This window comes from Heptranchias perlo, chromosome 1, assembly GCF_035084215.1.
Source record: "Heptranchias perlo isolate sHepPer1 chromosome 1, sHepPer1.hap1, whole genome shotgun sequence".
Classification (NCBI taxonomy): domain Eukaryota; kingdom Metazoa; phylum Chordata; class Chondrichthyes; order Hexanchiformes; family Hexanchidae; genus Heptranchias; species Heptranchias perlo.
The window spans coordinates 76,028,360-76,049,537 of record NC_090325.1 but is presented as its reverse complement, the minus strand read 5'-3'; the positions used below and the strand labels follow the sequence as shown (position 1 = coordinate 76,049,537).

General features: G+C 41.9%; 1 protein-coding gene across 1 annotated transcript; it reads right to left on the bottom strand.

The window, feature by feature from the left end:
- Positions 1 to 77: 77 nt before the first annotated feature.
- Positions 78 to 20,938, bottom strand: fgl1 (fibrinogen-like 1). Its single transcript, XM_067986878.1, has 8 exons — positions 20,723 to 20,938; positions 20,508 to 20,586; positions 19,299 to 19,485; positions 17,171 to 17,330; positions 14,600 to 14,697; positions 6,437 to 6,525; positions 4,697 to 4,884; positions 78 to 2,887 (listed from the first exon to the last, which is right to left on the bottom strand). The coding sequence occupies exons 2-8, from the start codon at positions 20,574 to 20,576 to the stop codon at positions 2,725 to 2,727; spliced, it is 954 nt and encodes a 317-aa protein (XP_067842979.1). The 5' UTR covers positions 20,577 to 20,586; positions 20,723 to 20,938; the 3' UTR covers positions 78 to 2,724.
- Between the last annotated feature and the right edge of the window lie 240 nt (positions 20,939 to 21,178).

The following is a 21,178-nucleotide window of genomic DNA, read 5'->3' as shown; positions in this document are numbered from 1 at the left end:
AACCTTAGCATAACCTTCTAATGTAAGCAAGGACAAATTATTGCATTCTTCTTTAAAAACCATCTTCACACTCAGAATTATTTTTTGATTTTTATTTTTTATTGTATATCCATTTCCTTGTGTGTGCATGAAATGTTAAAACCACAGACATTGTTGTGATAACCTATAAAGGAAAAATGTGACAGCTGCATGCAAGAGTTTTTGTGATCCATACTACACCTTGTGCTACTGAAGTACCATTAATAACTCCTTAAATACAGTGTATTTCCTCAATTATATTGAACATGTCCAAAAGGCATCTATGTAATGCTCTATCGATTAATATTTTAAAAACACAACTGGCTAAACAGTAGGTTAGTAAAGGATTGAAGGTTAAAAGAAGAAATCTAGATAAAGATGATCAAACCATTGTTCCTGAGCTGCTGAGATCATGGAAAGTTATATCTAAGCTGAATTTTTCTTTTAAAGATAGTTATTATTGAACACAATTGTCACTTATTTTCAGCATATCTCTGTCAACACTCTCATGTGCCATGGTCAAAAGACTTTTGGTGCTGATTTTTCTCCACTTTACACCTGGGAAATGCTGTTGTCAGGTGCAAAGCAGTGGAAAATAGGATGGAGACCCATGATGTTAGGTCTCCATCCTCTTTGCATTTCCCTGGGATTCCCCCTATGTTGGGTGGGGGGTGTAGTGTGCTTGTGCATGGAGCAGGCGCAAGCACTCTCGACTCACGTAAATGAGATGGCAGCGATGTAATGGTGCCTGCCAACTCTTTTTCCTCTGTCAACGATGCCCAGAAGTAGTATACGTTAGCCCTGCATCCAGCATTGCTCAGACTGGAAGATTTGAGAAAGGGAAGGTAGCAAGAAGATGGAGCTTTGAAATGCATGAGGCACTTGTCTCGTGATTTGTTATTTATGAACATTATAATAAATCAGGAAATAAACCATTCAGCTGGTTTGGACATCTTCACGCAAGTGAGGATTCCTGGCAAGGTCCTTCTGGACCAAAAAGATCTTTTTGGTGTCATCTGGTAGGGTACATAGCAGAATGTGTGGTTGAGGTGCTGCCACTGTGGTCGATCAGTCATTGAAGCTGTCCTTCAGAATATGCCCTCCAATGCCCCCTGCAGTGGCGAGTGAGGACACGGCTTGGTTTTCATCACTGATGAACTTGACATCCTGGGAATGGAACCGCTTTTCCTATTCACATACATCAGCAGCTGCTCGGTTGGTGTCTTCAGTACTACATATGTGCCATCATGGTACCCTGCAGCCTGGGAAATCCAGCTATCCAGTTTCTGCTTCATGAGGGTGATGCCAAAGTGGATGAATTTGACTGCTCTATAAAAGAGGTCCGTCTGTCACCTGCCAGATGCATGCCCTGACAGCTTCTTGGTTAATGTTACACAGATCCCCTGTGGCAGCTTGGAAGGATCTGGAGGCAAAAAATTAAGGGCTGTTGTCACTTTGATTGCCATGGACAAAGCAATTGTTGCACTGGAACAAATCTGCAAATCTTCATGATGAAGTTGACAGATGCCCAATGGCTTCCTTGGAGAGGCACTGCTGTTGGATGCACTGTTCCTCGGTGTGGTCCTCGTATGACCTGTGTGGCCTGTACACATGTTGGGGAGGGTCATATTCAGTGGGCTTATATCCTCAGCCACGCTGCTTGATTCTCCTGGCTTCCACATGCTGCTGCTGCTGCAACTCCTCCTCCATTATGATGGCATAGAGTGGGAAGAGGTAATTAGAGTGGGAGGAGGCTCGTATGGAGCATAAACCGCCATAGACAAGTTGGGCCAAATGGCCAGTTTCTGTGCTGTTGATTCTATGTATTTCTATGTATGCCCATGAGGAATGTTTGGGAGTGGTGGAAGTCGGGGGGGGTCTCAAAATCTTTTTCTGGGAGAAGAGGAAAGCACTACAGTAAAATGAAGTACAGGAGTCAGTGATTTAAAAATGTAAAGGAAGGGGTTAAAAAAAACTTACTTGGAAGCCTGTAATCATGTACGTGAAGTTGGTGCCCTCATCAGCTGACCAATGCCTCACTTACACTTGTCTGAAGTGCTCGGGGGATCGGTTAGAGGCAGGAAACTTTCATGTACTTTAACATAGCAATTATGCAAATGAGCCCTGAGTGGCTTTGATGGATGTAAGATTGAGGAAATTTGCGTTTAGCGCAATAACGGTGTATAAGCGGCGTAACACGCTAGAATTTCCTCAATCTTCACAGTACAATAATGGCATAACAGCAACCTAAGTATTGAATACAAATTCATCCCCGGTTTAAATATCAAAATGGCACCAAAACTGTTTTGTTTGCAAATACATTTGAGAAAAAATATATCAGATAAATTGTGACAATATACCATTTGCATCCTGCTACGGAGTAATGTAACATGCATCTAGGCATTGAAACTAGCCAGCCCTCAAAATCAAATCAAATAGTCATGGTAGTGAGTCAGGTGCCCTCACCTTCACTTTGTGATATAATTCAAACATTATGTACAGCTGCTAATGAGGAAGAGCTAATGGACTGCATTGTTTGTTACCAATTATGTTCACGCCACAAAACATGACAGAGGTACAATTGTGCAGTAAAGTGAGGGGAATAGAATTCCATACAATGGCGACATACTGCAATAGGTATTGCATAGTGGAAGCATAGTATACAATAATAAAAATTGAGGCAAATTTCATGAAGGATTAGAACACTCATTGTGTGCTTGGTACAAATTCAGAAGGTCTGATCTTCATGACTGTGGATTTTAGTGAATACCACCATCCATGCCAAGTGTACCAAACAATTCCATTATCTGTCCTTGATGTGAAAGGTCCATTATTGTAATAATGCCCATTCAAGTTAGCAGAGTGACATCTACAAAAATCAAAGAAAAATACAAATTGTTTAAGAAACAGGAATACTAAAAAATAATGAATGACCATTTCACAAAATCAACTTAGATTAAGAATATGTAAATACAGTGCAAGATTGTACCAAACAGATTTTATTTTGCTGACTAATGTTAGTGCAGACAATTTGTATTTCAGAGTAACGTAGGGAAATCTATCTCTGGTGTAGCCTTAAAAACGAATAGCCCAGAAATGACTTTGTCCATCCCAGGACCTCCAGCTGGGCCCCATGTTCACCAGGGAGAACGTCTGTATGCTGGGTTTATCCCAGCATGCGGGGTACTCGGAAATAGAGACACCAGGGCTGAGGAAATTCTTGTGTGAAATTTCCTTCCCTGCATCCCTGACCTCTCCAAAACCATAGGCCATGTTTAGGGCAGACAAAGCGGTTGCCCCAAAGAGATTCCAATGGAAATTTGTGACCTAGGACCCGATGTATCTTACCAACTGCTGGTAAGTTAAAAAATGTTTTAATTCATGTGGAGCTAGTGGGAGCAGAAGCTCCTCCCAGCTCCAAAGTGCTCCTGACAGCTGGTGCCAGTCACAATCGGCCCTGCTCCTGCTGTCCTACCCCTTTTCTCCTCTTGGCACTTACCCGAGTGTCGCTGCCAGTGAAGCGAGCGGCCCAAAATTTGTTTTCACCGATGGGCGAGCTGCCTGTGACATAAGACATAAGAAATAGGAGCAGGGGTAGGCCATATGGCCCATTAAGCCTGCTCCGCCATTCAATCAGATCATGGTTGATCCTCAACCTCAACTCCACTTTCCTGCCCAATCCCCATATCCCTTGATTCCCTTAGAGTCCAAAAGTCTATCTATCTCAGCCTTGAATATACTCAACGACTCAGCATCCACAGACCTCTGGGGTAGAGAATTCCAAAGATTCACAACCCTCCGAGTGAAGAAATTTCTCCTCATCTCAGTCTTAAATGGCCGACCCCTTATCCTGCGACTATACCCCGTAGTTCTCGACTTTCCAGCCAGGGGAAACAACCTCTCAGCATCTATCCTGTCAAGCCCCCTCAGAACCTTATATGTTTCAATGAGATCACCCCTCGTTCCTCTAAACTCCAGAGATTATAGGCGCATTCGATTCAACCTTTCCTCATAGGACAACCCTCTCATCCCAGAAATGAATCTAGTGAACCTTTGTTGCACCCCCTCTAAGGCAAGTATATCCTTCCTTAGAGGAGGAGGCGCAACGAGTACCAGCAGCTCACCGAAATTATTGAAATGAGATCAGAGGCCCAATTTGGGGCTGACATCAGATCTCTCGGTTGGGGTGCGTGTTGCCTGCGCAAAGCTGATTCTGGGCCCGAAACCGGACCCTGATGAATTTTTACCCCATTACCTCTGGGTTGTTAGTCCGGAAAATAAGCAGTAGCTTAAATTCTGCCAGTGGCTTAAATACTGCAGACACTACCACCCAGTGGAATATCACAAGTATCATTCACTGGGAATAATTACATTTACTTTTTCACAGTTTATGCCATGAGAGCAAAATGAAGGAATGATCCTTCAGCTTACAGTCATACTTTCAACTCCCATCTCCAAACATAAAGTCTGGGTTAGGTTGGCTCCAGTATTTGTCTATAGCAAAATTAACTTTCAATGTGGCACATTGTTGAGTGCTCTGATGTAATGGATGGAAATCACCCTCTTAGAAAGTAGCGGCTGTAAAACCTGGAAAATTCTAATCTAACACTAATACCGATAAAATATAAACTATAGGCCATTGTCCTTTTGCAAGAAAAAGAATTAATTTTTCAGAAACCTGTTAAACCACCATCCAGCGTTATCTTCTTTTGCGCAGTTGCCCTCATAGCGATCATTGTCCCTGTCCTTTGTGCTGAACTTCATGCTATTGTGATTGGCCCACCACGCAACCTCTGGGTGATAAGTACCACTCAGTGAGTCTCCTGCAGTTCCAGAATATGCACCAAAGCTTAACTGGTATAAATTCTGTGAAAGAAAAAGAAGCAAATGAAACAGAGGTTGGTCTGTTCTTATTAATCTGCTCCTCCAAAACAATTTCCATGAGCAAGAATGGCACCAAATCTAGTCGAACCCAAACTCAACCCACTGCCATATGAAAACACTGCAATGTGCAGTGCCACAGACAGTTGGACTATGTATCAGACCCAGGATTCTGTGGTTGGCAAATTCTTGATCTGCCCTAGATTGTCAGATATACTGCTCTCAGAACGAAGGACTAAAGGGTGAGCAGACGAAAGGGGAGTCAAGAAGGGCAGCTCTTATGCATCATGTGGCATCAAGTTATAGGGTTCTATCGGTACAGGTCTGGCTGCAGGTTCTCAACCTGATCTTCTGACCAAGAAAGAATGGGGTTTGCAGGCCGGCACGAACGGGGTGCATAGATCAATCCCTGCACCTGAACGAGTAGGCCCAAGGCTCACCTGATTTTGGACCTCATTTAAATTGCACCAGTGAATTGCGGACAATGAGTAGACATCCCCAGGCAACTCATCGACGAAGGGGAATGAAAGATAGGGTCACTGCATTCCTCAGGCAAGTGGTTAAAGGGGATCAGGAAGGGGTACGATCAGGCCAGGAGGGAGGTTAGTGGTTGTCAGGAGGTAGGGCAATTGAGTTGGCAGCGAGGTTTCCTACATTAAAGGCACTACATAAATGCAAGTTGTTCTTGTCACTTTGTCTATAACCCAGTAGCTCCGGCAATACATTTGGATTCACAAAATTGATAGAATTATAGAATGATACAGCACAGAAGGAGGCCATTCGGCCCAACGTGCCTGTGCCGACTCTTTGAAAGAGCTATCCAATTAGTCCCACTCCCCTGCGCTTGCCCCATAGCCCTAAAAAAATGTTTCCCTTCAAGTATTTATCTAATTCCATTTTGAACGTTATTGTTGAATCTGCTTCCACCACCCTTTCAGGCAGTGCATTCCAGAACGTAACAACTCGCTGCGTAAAAATGTTTTTCCTCATGTTGCCTCTGGTTCTTTTGCCAATTACCTTAAATCTGTGTCCTCTGGTTACTGACCCTTCTGCCACTGGAAATGGTTTCTCATTGACTCCATCAAAATCCTTCATGATTTTGAACACCTCTAACAAATCTCCCTTAAACCTTCTTTACTCTAAGGAGAACAACCTCAGTTTCTCCAGTCTCTCCACGGAACTGAAGTCTTTCATCCCTGGTACCATTCTAGTAAATCTCTTCTGCACCCTCTCTAAGGCCTTGACATACTTCCTAAAGTGTGGTGCCCAGAATTGACCACAATACTCCAGCTGGGGCCCAACCAGTGTTTTATAAAAGTTCAGCGTATAGATTTTTGATAAGGCTGCTGTTTAGATCACTTAACAGCACACGCTCCTTCTCAATGCCCATAAAAAGATCGTCAGGGAAACAAGTCCCAATCTAAAATCATGCTTCCAGTTTGCCCACGTAAACTGGTACAATATTAAAGATTAAAACCAAAAAAGAGCAAAAACACACCAGTCAATTTGCACATCCCAGTCACTTACTAGTCCTCACCTGTTCATTTTGAACTTTGAAGCTTTTGTACTGTGCGTATCGTTTTCCACCATCCCAGTCAATGAGATCAAATTTCACAGTGTAGTCTCCTGATGGAAAAAAAAGTGAAAAGTTTAATTTTCCTAGCAGAGGCAGTCTGTCAAATGAGAATGCCGGATTAACTTGTCTGGCATTTACTTCAGCTTCAAAATAGTACAGTGTTTATATTATTTCTTGAGCCATGGTTTTCCAGGTGCAATTCCTAATCAAAAATCTAGTAGCCTTCCCCAACTCGCAAAGTTTAAAAATAAAACTTTGGAGAAAAAATACTTAAGTGAGCCTAGTTTGTCCTCAAACCACAGCTCGGTACCAGTGTGTTCAGTGTTAGGTCACCCCACAAGTCCAAGGGGTGAAATTCCTCCTGTAGATAATTTTAATTAAAAAAGTTAATATCAATCAACAGAGAAATGTCACCCCAAATGTCCAGTGAATGTAATTGCAGAAAGAATCAAAGGTAATCAATTTAGTTGGCTTGTCAATTATACAATATTAAAAATAAAGGGTAGTATTGTGTCCAAGATATCTTTAACTTGCTTTGTAACTATGGAATCATTGAATTCTTGCAGCACAGAAGGTGGCCATTTGGCTAATTGTGCCTGTTGTGGCTCTTTGAAACGGCTATTCACTTAATCCCATTCCCCTGCCCTTTCCCCATACCCACCCTTTAACATTTTTCTTTTTCAAATATTTATCTATTTCCCTTTCAATAACTATTAATGGATTCTGCTTTGACCACTGTTTCCAGTAAGACATTCTGTCCTAAAAATCCTCTGCTTAAAAAAAATCTCCAAACCTCCCCCAAATTATAATAGGCTACTTATTGCATCTAATGATAAAGCATTAGAATTGTGTTTATGATTACTGTACTGATAGGTTGTCAATCTTAGACATTTTTGATCATTTCTGTGGTGCCTAATCATAATGTCAACATGGACAAACCAGTAAATCTAATAGCTTCAGTAGTTTATTAGGTCATGAGGCCCTGGAATAAAAAAATGCTGTAAATGTATTTCCAGCATTTTCTGTTTTTATTTCACATTTCTAACATTTTCTGTTTTTCTCTGCCATTGGCACTCTTGGTTTTGTTACAGTCAGTAATAAATGTTACTTTTCCAAATAATAAATATGGAACTTTTTTTTATTTTTAACAGTTGAATGGCTATACTGCTGAGCTTCAGCATTTGGGTTATGTCCTCAGGTTGTACTGCCAATCTTTGACATTCAAAAAATCATAGAATATAACAACACAGAAATATTTGCCCCATTAAGTCTGCACCTATATTTTTTTCACACGAACAACCTATTTTTTTTTAATTATTATTCATTCATGGGATGTGGGTGTCGCTGGCGAGGCCAGCATTTATTGCCCATCCCTAATTGCCCTTGAGAAGGTGGTGGTGAGCCGCCTTCTTGAACCGCTGCAGTCCGTGTGATGAAGGTTCTCCCACAGTGCTGTTAGGAAGGGAGTTCCAGGATTTTGACCCAGCGACGATGAAGGAACGGCGATATATTTCCAAGTCGGGATGGTGTGTGACTTGGAGGGGAACGTGCAGGTGGTGTTGTTCCCACGTACCTGCTGCTCTTGTCCTTCTAGGTGGTAGAGGTCGCGGGTTTGGGAGGTGTTGTCGAAGAAGCCTTGGAGAGTTGCTGCAGTGCATCCTGTGGATGGTACACACTGCAGCCACTGTGCAGCGGCGGTGAAGGAAGTGAATGTTGAGGGTGGTGGATGGGATGCCAATCAAGCGGGCTGGTTTGCCCTGGATGGTGTCGAAGCTTCTTGAGTGTTGTTGGAGCTGCACTCATCCAGGGAAGTGGAGAGTATTCCATCACACTCCTGACTTGTACCTTGGAGATGGTGGAAAGGCTTTGGGGAGTCAGGAGGTGAGTCACTCGCCGCAGAATACCCAGCCTCTGACCTGCTCTTGTAGCCATAGTATTCATGTGGCTGGTCCAGTTAAGTTTCTCGTCAATGGTGACTCTCAGGATGTTGATGGTTGGGGATTCGGTGATGGTAATGCCGTTGAATGTCAAGGGGAGGTGGTTAGACTCTCTCTTGTTGGAGATGGTCACTGCCTGGCACTTGCCTGGTGTGAATGTTACTTGCCACTTATAATCCCAAGCCTGGATGTTGTCCAGGTCTTGCTGCATGCGGGCTCGGACTGCTTCATTATTTGAGGGGTTGCGAATGGAACTGAACACTGTACAATCATCAGCGAACATCCCTATTTCTGACCTTATGATGGAGGGTAGGTCATTGATGAAGCACCTGAAGATGGTTGGGTCTAGGACACTGCCCTGAGGAACTCCTGCAGCAATGTCCTGAGGCTGAGATGTTTGGCCTCCAACAACTTCTACCATCTTCCTTCGTGCTAGGTATGACTCCAGCCACTGGAGAGTTTTCCCCCTGATTCCCATTGACTTCAATTTTACTCGGGCTCCTTGGTGCCACACTCTGTCAAATGCTGCCTTGATGTCAAGGGCAGTCACTCTCACCTCACCTCTGGAATTCAGCTCTTTTATCCATGTTTGGACCAAGGCTGTAACGAGGTCTGGAGCCGAGTGGTCCTGGCAGAACCCAAACTGAGCATCGGTGAGCAGGTTATTGGTAAGTGCTGCTTGACAGCACTGTCGACGACACCTTCCATCACTTTGCTGAAACCCAATTTTCTGCTCATTGGTAGGCTATATTTTCCTCAGTAATTACTTTGCTGCCAAAATAGCACCAAAACTGAACTTCCATTCATCAATATAACTCTGCCGAGAATCAACCCAATTTTCCTCAGTGCACCTTCATTGAATAAAACCATAGAAGTTTACAGCACAGAAAGGGGCCACTGGGCTCACTGTGTCTGGGGTGGCTCTTTTCCAATGTCCCACTCTCACCACAGCCTTTTACCTTCCCCTGCTTCAAATATTTATCCAATTTTCTCTTAAAAGATGTCTCTGCCTCAACCATTCCCTGCTGCACTGCGCAAATACATTTTTCCTAACCTCTCTTCTAGTGATAACTGTAAATTGATGATCTATCATCACTGATTGCCCCAACCAGAGGAAGTAGTTTTTCTCTATTCACTTCATGAAAAGACTTAATAATTTTAAAAACCTCTATTAAATCTCATATCCTTATCTGCTCCAGTAGAAATAGTCTGAGTATTTCCAGTCTCATCTCATAATTATAGTTTTGCATCCCTGGCATCTTCATGGCATATCCTATACCCTCGCTATGGGGTATATTTTCAAATTATTAAATATAATTAAAAATACTTTAAAAGCTTTAAAAAAAACTGAAAGAAACATTTAAAAAAAACTTTTAAGAATCTGAAATATATACTTTAAAAATACTTTTTAAAAAATTACTTACAGCTTGCTTTAGGTTCTTTGTGGTCTTCAGGTCTGGCCAGGCCAGGCCTCAGTGTCTATTCCTGTGAGGGGCTCTTTTTATGAGGTAAGCCATGGGGGTAGGGGAGAGCAATGAGGCCCTGCAACAAACCAGGCCCCACCCCTACTATCACAAGACACGGTCCCCCTCCCCCACCACCCACTTTCATTTGCATGTAGCAGGGTGAGGATGTGGCTGCCAAAGAAGTCCATCTTCAGTGGCGGCAGAGGAAAATCTCCAAAGCACCTTTTGGGGTAGGGATTCGGTGGTAGAAATTCGTGGGTTCCCAGAGGAAAATCCAACCCATTGTAAACAATATGCATTCAACAAAATGAGTAAAAAACTAAAATATTTTGAGTAATCCTGGTGACCCAGAATTAGTGATGTATATTTCACTTTATCTGCATTCAAATGATTTTTTTTTATCATCTTTTCCCATTCCCAATACTATGTTGAAATTGCCATATTAAAAATATTGAAAGACTTCAATGGAAAGAAAAATCAAAAGAGATGTAAAACTCGCTATCACCCATGGTGCACCACTGCTCAAAGTCAAGATATATCCCAGAGTTCCTTTGAAGAACAGATAACCATCATGTAAGCCATTTTGGCAGATAAAGGTGATAGGCTGAACAAGACCTACTACCTATAGACACAATGGCCTGAGGATGACCGTAGAGGACCAATTTTCCTGTTTAGTTACGGTGTAACATGAGCAGGCAGGGAGCTACCCCAACAGTTCCTCGCCATCTAATGCACCTTAGACCGAAAGTGACAATGGACGTATAATAGGGGGAAGTTTAACTGCCTGGCGGAAATCGGACAGAATAGGAGATAAAATCAGGCGGCTCTATTTGCTGTTCCATTCCCGCTCTGCAGCAGGATTAACGCCACTGTTTTTGCCGGCGGCTAAGTCGCCCATCTGACTCAAGTGGGAGCCTCATTAATACAGAAGACATAAGACATAAGAAATAGAAGCAGGAGTAGGCCATACGGCACCTCGAGCCTGCTCCGCCGTTCAATAAGATCTTTGACCTCAACTCCACTTTCCCGCCCGTTCCCCATATCTCTTGATTCCCTTAGAGTCCAAAAATCTATCGATCTCAGTCTTGAACATACTCAATGACTGAGCATCGACAGCCATCTGGGGTCGAGAATTCCAAAGATTCACAACCCTATGAGTGAAGAAATTCCTCCTCATCTCTGACCCAAATGTCCGACCCCTTATCCCGAGACTCTGTGCCCTAGTTCTAGATTCTCCAGCCAGGGAAACATCCTCTCAACATCTACCCTGTCAAGCACTCTTAGAATCTTATGTTTCAATGGGATCACCTCTCATTCTTCTAAAGTCCAAAGAGTATAGGGCCATTCTACTCAATCTTTCCTCATAGGACAACGCACTCATCCCAGGAATCAATCTAATGAACCTTTGTTGCACTGCCTCTAAGGCAAGTATATCCTTTCTTAGGTAAGGAGACCAAAACTGCACACAGCACTCCAAGTGTGTCTCATCAAAGCCCTATACAATTGCAGCAAGACCTCCTCACTCTTGTACTCCAACCCCCTTGCAATAAAGGCCAACATGTCATTTGCCTTCCTAATTACTTGCTGTACCGCATGATAACTTTCTGTGTTTCATGTACAAGGACACCCAAATCCCTCTGAACACCAACATTTAATAGTTTCTCACCATTTAAAAAATATTCTGTTTTTCTATTTTTCCTACCAAAGTGAATAACCTCACATTTCCCCACATTGTACCCCATCTGCCAACTTCTTGCCCACTCACTTAACCTGTTGTTTTCTTTTGCAGACATTTTGCGTCCTCCTCACAGCTCACTTTCGCACCTAGCTTTGTATTGTCAGCCAACTTGCATACATTACACTCTCCCTTCATCTAAGTCATTAATATAGATTGTAAATAGCTGAGGCCCTGGCCCTGATCCCTGCAGCACCCCACTAGTTACAACCTGCCAACCCGAAAATGACCCTTTTATTCCTACTCTGTTTTCTGTCCGTTAACCAATCCTCAATCCATGCTAATATATTACCCCCAATCCCATGATCCCTAATCTTGTGTAATGACCTCTTATGTGGCACCTTATCGAATGCCTTTTGAAAATCCAAATATACTACATCCACTGGTTCCCCCTTATCGACCCTGCTAGTTACACCCTCAAAAAACTCTAATAGATTTATCAAACACGATTTCCCCTTCATAAAACTGTGTTGACTGTGCTTAATCATATTATGATTTTCTAAGTGCCCTGTTACTATGTCCTTAGTAATAGATTCTAGCATTTTTCTTACTACTGACGTCAGGCTAATTGGCCTATAGTTCCCTGTTCTCTCTCTCCCTCCTTTCTTGAATAGAGGGGTTACATTTGCTACCTTCCAATCTTCGGGGACTATTCTAGAATCTAGGGAATTCTGGAAGATCAAAACCAATGCATCCACTATCTCTGCACCACCTCTTTTAAAACCCTAGGACTTAGGCCATCAGGTCCGGGGGATTTGTCGGTTTTTAGTCCCATTAATTTTTCTAAAACTTTATCTTTACTAATCTTAATTACTTTAAGTTCCTTCCTCTCATTAGACCCTTGGTTCCCCACTATTTCCAGAATTTTTTGTGTCCTCTACTGTGAAGTCAGATATAAAATATTTGTTTAACGTCTCTGCCATTTCCTTATTCCCCATTATAATTTCTCCTGTCTCTGCCTCTATTAGCAAACATTTACTTTTGCTAATCTCTTCCTTTATATCCTTGTAGAAGCTCTTACAATCTGTTTTTATACTTCTTGCTAGTTTACTCTCATAATCAATTTACTCCCACTTTATCAATTCCTTGGCCATCCTTTGCTAATTTCTAAAACCCTCCCAATCCTCAGGCTTATTACTCTTTTTGGCAACATTGTAGTATGTGCAAAGCAGAGTCCTATGATGTACATAGGAGCACGATGGCATTTTTGTGGCGTACTGAGCAGGGCACCCAATAAAACCTATCTGGAAAGAAAGTAAGTTTTAAACTTTTCTTTATGCGGCCAGGAGGAGCAGAAGTGCTTCTCCGGGCCCCACACGGTAAGTCTGGGCATCTGTCGCCTTGTGTTCCCCTCTCCCTTCCAAACTGCAAAACCCTGCCAAACTGCCCGACAACTTACCTGAGTGCTGGCGGCTAGCCTCTGGGCTGCACAATCTTCGCCTGCTGGCAAACAGCCAGCTGCCTCTTTATGCTGTTTCAGGCAGGCAGTTGGCCAGTGCGATGTAAATGAGGCCCAGCAGTTAATATCAACCAGGCCTCCCACAGAGACTCCTGGGTGGGCATATCACTGGCTTCCTGCTCGAGGAGTTGAAATTGCCTCTTATATGTTTACCCAGATATGGGTGGGTGTATTATAATGGAAGGCAAAAGGTGGGATTAGATCATACAACATATTTTCTGTCATTTGTGTCCCAGCAATGTTGCATATAAGAGATGCCCTTGCACCCTGGTGTCCAGCGTTGCTATGGACTGCAGGGGATGGGTAGTGTAGTGGCTACGTTACTACACTAATAATCCAGCGAATCAGGATTCAAATCCCACCATGGCAATTTGAGAATTGAATTCAGTTTAAAATAAAATCTGGAAATAAAAAAAGCTGGTATCAGTAAACGTAGCTGTGAAGCTGTTGGGTTGTCATAAAATCCAACTGGTTTACCAATGTCCTTCAGGGAAGGAAAGCTGTTGTTGTTACCCAATGTAGCCTATATGTGACTCCAGTCCCACACCGACATGGATGACTCTTAACTGCCCTCTGAAGTAGTCAAGCAAGCCACTCAGTTGTATCAAACCAATGGACTGCATTGGTTCAGGAAGAAGGCCCGCCATCACCTTCTTAAGGCAACTAGAGATGGGCAAAAAATATCGGCTTTGCCAGTGACACCCACATCACAAAAATAACTTTTTAAAAAATGGACAAAAATTCTATTTTTGTCACAACGACCAAGATTGAGAAGAGTAAAAGGGAAGGTAATGTATATTAGAAAGTTGTGATATGGTGATGCCAAGCTTGAGTTTTAATATCCTTAAGATCGTCAAAAGAAGGAAGTTCAGGGGATGATAAAGATTCCTATAGTTTTGAAATGCTGAAAACCAATAAATTATAGTAGGAGACTCTTTTGTACCACTGAGGGGGAAAAGCCAGAACATTAATTTCTTTGATGATATTTTTATTATATGGCAGGTCAGACATTTCGCTGGAGGGCTTTTGGAGGCAGTTCTAGGGTGGGAAAGAACTTCTGCCTGCCCCATGGACACTTTTCTGGCCCCAGCCCACTTTCCAGGGATGAGACATTTACATATTTTGGACAGGTGACCATGCCATTCATGGCACAACTGGGGTGCCCGCCTCAGGAGTAGGGATGGAAACTCACTGTGCACCCTACTGCAGCATTAGTGGGTCCAGCTGTGCTGCACAATCAATTTTAAAAATAAAAAAAATGCCTGATCAACTGCAGTAAGGAAATTAGCCTTTTAACTCTTAAATCCCCCTCTGAAGCCCTTAGTTATGCTGGGTGCCAGGGTCACACGGGCATGCCTTTTGTGCAGTGTTCACTTTGTTTTAAACCCTGAAGGTAGTAGATTTGCTTTTTTTGTCATGAGAAATCTGCTAGGAGATCAAAGCAGCTATTGTAACCCGAAACATCAATTTATATTTCACTTACAAAATGTTACAGCTCATTGTATAAAAAGATATTGGAATACTCACCCTGGGATGTAAGATAATTCAGGTTATCATTTCCAATCCAATATTCTCCATTGACAGATTGGAAGTTTCCAAAACCTTGCTTGTAATCAGACCAGACTCTAGATTAAAAATGAGCAATGTATTATATTTCATTGTTTATTAGAAGTAAAACAGGCTACCATACTACAGTGTGCATCAGAAAGGACTAACTAGTAATGGAAGCTTAGATATATTGCTCTGCTAGGGTTATTTCAAAGCAGGATTTAATGCCTTATAGAAAATCTGTATGTTGTGGACGGTAAACCAAACCTTACCTGAATTCCGAAAAATGACTTAGTGCAAGGCAAGATTGAGTACTCAACTGCTGATAAGCTCAGGATGTTATAATGGGATGATGTCATATGAACTGCATGTGGTAGTCTTATCTGTCTTCAAGCTTGACAAAAGTGCACATGTATTATTAATTATATATATGTGCATCCATTATTAATTATACACCCGTATCCATTATTAATTATGCCTGAATATCCATAATTAATTAGATAAGAAAACACCACATCAACTGCATTAATTGTATTTAAATAGTAACCCTGTATAAAACAAAGATATTGGCCCCAAAATTCCTGGATTTGGGAAGATAACTAAGATTTCTGTCAGGGGGCAGGAATTTAGAGAAGAATACGGTTCTGCCAGAATTCTGGCCTGTTTACAGCACCCCTTTAAATTCTGGTCGGGGGTTAGCTATTTCCAAGCTTGCAATGGTGTCTTGAAAGCCACTTCAGCAGATGGCAATTAACAATTATTTCAGGAGAAAATAAAGGAGCAAAACATAAAAATTTTAATTTCAGGAGTTAACATTGACTATTTGGCTTAAAAGGGGACTGCAGCCTTCAGTAAAAATTAATAATTTAGAAATATAATTAACCGTCCCTGTCCATTTTTGTTGATTTCTTCAATTTTTGCAAACAATGAGTGAAGGCTTAATTGGCGGAACTATCTGGAAGTATTTGAAGGAGCCACCAGAGTGAGTGAGCTGAATTCAAATCAATAGGTACGATCATTAAAGCAGGTTGTCTTACATTATTTATGCTGAGGCTTAAATTGGCTCTGTAAAGTAAACAAAGTGGTGCCAGTGCCTTTCGAAACATCAAGACTCCCAGTAAAAGAAGATTTTGCTTGGTTCTGACAGTGGCAAATGTAAACAGTGGACACTGGCAGTGCCAAACTCAGATCCTCAGGTAGGCTAAGAGATCACACAAGCATAGTCATCTGTTTTTGCTGAATTTGGCCTTTGGTGTAAACAGGACAGACTAAATGACAATAAAATCCCCATATATTACATAAATCAAAAAATATATTTTTGCTGGGACTGAATTGATAGATCACAATGGTCTGCACATTCCTATGCTCCTATTCCATATAAATGAGGTATAAGTGACATTGTCAGCTCCAGAGGCACGTATTCAAAAACAGCTACTCATATTCCCACTGTTTCCAACCTTCTCTACAACAATTTATCTCTCACATCCTGCCAAGTTACATTGGCAGAACTTTACAGCATTTGGAAATAACCAGTTAGGATTGTTATGGGAAATTTGACTACTGTTTACTTCTAATAATAGGGCATCAAAAATTCCTCCAAACCAGTTCCACAATGCTGCCATCAAACCCAATTTTAAACAATTTTTTAAAATCAAATGATAATCTTGATTAAGTATAATACATTTTAACTGCTTGCTACTAAAGTGATAAGAATTTGGATGGGTGAGATTCTTTAAAAGCAAATCAGACAAAAGCAACTTTTGTTTCCTGAGGAAGTGAAATGTTCTTCATTTATTGGTGACCTTTGGTCACAAAGCACAAATCTCATATTGTGTTGATAGTGTGTTAGTGAAATATAATAAACTGAAGTGTTATTTACTTTTAAAAGCTCTGATTGTCAGGCAAAGGATTTTCCCATTGAGATACCTGTTGTAAAATCCATGTAAGTTACACCTTTGTAGAAGTTGCATTTATTTTATAATTACCACTTCAATGAAAACTGATTTTGTACAAATGAATAAGTTACTCCTCTATGTTCAGAGTACCTAAAATAACTGATTAAACTTTAACATACATCATATTTTTACAGCAAATTTCAAATGCTTACATTGTTTTTGTAAAAACAATTGTGATTTGTTTTAGAGGTTACCCTATCAAAGCAACACAACATAAGAAACATTTTACTCCCATAAAACATGAAAGCTCCAGCTCAATTAATAACAGGTGCAAAGGTTAATTTCTGATAACAGCAACTTCAGGTTTAAGCAAATTTTGATAGAAAATTTGACATACATCATTTGGGAAGGAAGGTTATAAGCTTCAACCATAAGACAGAAGGATTAGTAATATTTGAGTGAGTTTTACAGGGTAACCTCAGCAGTACAATAAACACATCATCCCCATGTCCATCAGATACATTGTGATTTTTTTTGTTTGTTTATTATTCTTCTTCATTTTGTTTTAAATCTTTTTTTTTGGTCTGACATTCATTTCTGCAAAAGCACTCAGGATGTGTTATCTAATGTTATTTGTTTGAAAACAGTCCCGAACCTGTCAAAGTTTTCACTGCCATCAGTCCGTCTCTGGATGACAGTCCAGCCACCACCTTCTGTCATGTCACAGTACACGAGGAAGCTTGTGGGAGATGCCAGAGGCTGAATTCTGTAAAATCCACTCCGCCTATTTCCACTGTTGTAGGTCTCTGCACAATCTTCATGAAAAATAAAATCCCAAAAGTAGTCAGTATTATTTATGAGGGGAGGAGGAGGTAGAAGGATGACGGATGGGGGAATGAGTGTGGGGTAATGGGGTGAAGGACAGGAAATAGAGAGGAGGACAGGGTTGGGGAAGGGAGAGGGAGTGAGGCAACAGGGGAAGAGGAGGGGACGGGGGAGGATGAGGAGGAGGAAATGGTGAAGGGATGCAAGGACAGGGAATTTCTCTCAGTGGGAGGAAGGGAAGGGATTCATTTCACTGGGGCGGGCAACAACTCCCTCAGTGGCAGGGTGGGCACAAAAGAAATTGAGCTGGGGAATGGATTGCAGATATCTCACCGGGGTGGGGTTACACATTGGGGAACTGCTGCTACCAGGGGGCAATGGAGCTGAATCGGGACATCAAAACTGCCTGGTCTCATAACTGTCTCAGCTGGAGGAGGGATGTGATATGCGGGCTGAGCAAAAGGGATATCACGGGTTCAAAGCTTCTGGGCGCGGGGGGTGAATGATAATCTATTGACAGAGAATGGGATTACAGGCAGACAGTGCAGTGCTGTGGGTCAGGCCACACTCAAAGGTGGCTGTGTTTCATTTTAAATTCATACAGAACTAATGAATAAAACTGGTTTACAATGGAGAACATTCAGGGGCCGACTGGAAAGGGTGGTGGGAGCACATCGTGAACTGTGGGGTGCCACTGCTGTCACGATGACCTCGTACATCAGACTTCCAACACGGCTGGGAGCACCAAGGCTTGAGCCACACCACTCCATTAAGCATGCCTCCAGAAGGATTAGGTACTTAGGGCCACGAACAGACAACAATGATAGGGGATGGCTCTTGAAACACAGAAACATAGAAAATAGGAGCAGGAGTAGGCTATTCGGCCCTTCGAGCCTGCTCCGCCATTCAATATGATCATGGCTGATCCTCTTTCTCAATTCCGTATTCCGCTCTCTCCCCATGCCCCTTGATGCCTTTTGTGTCTAGAAATCTATCGAGCTCCCTCTTAAATATATTCAGTGACTTGGCCTCCACAGCCTTCTGTGGTAGAGAATTCCACAGGTTCACCACCCTCTGAGTGAAGAAATTTCTCCTCATCTCAGTCCTAAATGTCTTATCCCGTATCCTGAGACTGTGACCCCTCGTTCTGGACCCCCCCTCCCCCACCAGGGGAACTATCCTCCCTGCATCCAGTCTGTCTAGCCCTGTCAGAATTTTATATGTTTCAATGAGATTCCCCTCTCATTCTTCTAAACTTGAGTGAATAGAGGCCGAGTCGGCCAAATCTCTCCTCATTGTAGAAAGCTAAGGCATCTTATATAGCTGGTTGCTTAATCTTTCTGTATAATTGGTATTTAATCTTATACCTCCATTGAATTCTTATAACTGTGAAAAGGGCTTTAAATCTGGCCCTATGTCTCTTATTGTGGCTTCAGAAGAATACGTTGCTGGGAAGATGGTGGCTTAGCATGGTGGGAAGCTATACGCTTATTTGCATCAAGACTGTACAGTAGGAACTATTTGTTCTTTCAACTAACATTATGTGGCAGGTTAACATTTAAATCAGTTATTGGAGCACCAACTCCACATGTAACAGGTACAATCGGTAAATGCTGACACTCGGAAAATGTATTTTGCCTGACATAGGAGATTCAATGCAATTTGAAAAGGAGTGTTAGGACCCATTCATCAATATTAATACATGATTATTACATGGAACTTCCTTCAACCAGGTTTTAACCAGGTTGCTAATTCTGTGTTTGGATGTTACTGAACTGATGAAGGGTTCAAACTGAAACATCCTGTTCTTTTCTTTCATATGCTGTGTGATTTGTGCAAGTCCAGTATTTTCTGTTTGTTTATTTTCAGCATTTGTGTTTTTTAATCTCAGTGTCTATCAACATAGTTTTATGCCTGTAGATATTTTAGGGTTAAAACTAAACTAAAATATGTGTGACCTGCAAAGAGCTTTCTTCCTCCAAGATTTTTTGTAGTTTCATCGACTTCTGAAGCACCGATGCCATGCACATTTTCCCTTTCACTTAAGATGCGCTCAATCTGCAGTTGCTGCTGTTTGATCCGAAGTTCCAGAGCTTTCACCTGAGCCCTAAGTCTTTCTTGCTCCTGCTGACAGTCAGCTGGTGCCTACAGAATCAAACAAGACAGTCATTCAGAACTCTTACTTTCCTGACAAACAGGAATATATTCCTGTGCTCAAATAGCCCTAGGAAATTATCAAGACTCTAATCTCTGTCTTGCTGCATTTGATATTTCTTGAATTTGTTTTTAACCCTATTTTTAAAATTAATGTTACACAGCTGTAAACCTAACATCAACTTTTACAAAGTTACATCTCGGTAATTGTAGGAGCTCCCATTATAACAGCAAAAGAGAAATCAAAGTCACTAATAATTAGTTTCCTGTTGTTATGGAGAAAAACAAACTTTTAAAATTCAGAAACACTGCCAGGACCATTGTACCAAGCTAAAAGTTCCATCTAACTGATGTTCAAGATATGTCTGACTGCATAAGTGGAGCATTTTCTATTCATAGCAGTCCGAATCAAACAACAACAGACCGCAACATGGTGACATGAACTACAACAAATTGGGCCTTTTTTTGTTAAAAACCTTCTGTGACCTGCTCGTCATTACGACAAAAATGTCACAGGGTAATTCCATTTCCCCAAAGTACTGACAATTCCTTGGTAGGGATGTTGCTCTCTTGCCAGTGTAGCTGCTCAAAGGCAGCGTCCAAACGGAGTGAATCGTTCCCTGCAGCTCGATCAGTGTTTACAAGAAGTGCAAGGTTCAGATAGAAGTGGTGGTTCCGACTGGCAGCGACTGTGAGGAGGTGGGGGGAGAGGCAGAGCCGAGGTCAACGCGGTTTGTAAGTGGAATGTCTGTGCTCGGTCTCAGCTCCACAATAGAAAACATCTGGCACAGCACAGCTTTCAATCCACATCCACTCTGTCTTTTACGAAAGGGTTATTCCACCGTCACCTTATTTAAGTATTGGGGACGGTCTGAACAAACATTGTATAAAATTTTTAGCCGTGTCTTTTGCTTTCAGGCTGCAGCTTTTGAGTTTGAGGTCTCCTCATTGAAGATGAGAGGGGGGGATAGCAAAAGCCCGGCTCCGCTTTCCATCGCATTGAACTCACTTACCAAGCGGCAGCAGCTCAACAACAAGATGCACACGAGCAGGGAACACACAGAAAGGTAGACACGCTGCATTTCGGAATTTCTGTTAATAAACATAAAATGAAAAAGAAATCATCCCAGCAGGTCAACATTGCGAGACTGAGATTTTGGATCTATAACATGAACACTGAAAATAGCATAAAATACTTGGAATAACTATCAGAAAGACAAAGACTTACTTCGCTCTGAGGATGGAAATTTCAAAACTCCTGTAAGCTCCAAGTTGCTACAAGTCTTTTGTGGACCAGGAGAGTTTTAGCTTCAGCTGCTCAGGGTTTGTGATTTTATCTCTGGTGAGTCAGAGGGCAGGAATGTTTTCCAAAGAGTTGGCGGTTGTCAGAAAATCAGCACCGGTTAGCAGAGCTGAGGAGACCCGAGGGTGGCCGCAAGAAAGTAAGACAAAAGGCTGAACATACCCCAATGCACAGATAGCTGGAGCTGGTTAGGATTTTACACAGGAAAACTGAGACAGCTGGTTTACACTTTATACATGTAATGCACAATTAGATAAAACTATATTCACACTATTGCAGTGCCCATCTTTCACAATTCACCCTGTGGGACGGATTTATGATTTATGATCAGGGTAAAAGCTGTAGCCAGATCAATTAAATTTTTAAAAAATAAAAAAGGTA

What these genes read in the sequence shown, in the direction of transcription:
- fgl1 (XM_067986878.1), bottom strand. Translation starts at nt 20,576, where the DNA reads ATGCAGCGTGTCTACCTTTCTGTGTGTTCCCTGCTCGTGTGCATCTTG. An exon ending in AGGAAGAAAGCTCTTTGCAG is followed by an intron (nt 17,331 to 19,298) that starts GTCACACATATT and finishes TTTTTCATGAAG; the next exon opens with ATTGTGCAGAGACCTACAAC. An exon ending in GCTGGATGGTGGTTTAACAG is followed by an intron (nt 2,888 to 4,696) that starts GTTTCTGAAAAA and finishes TGATTTTTGTAG; the next exon opens with ATGTCACTCTGCTAACTTGA.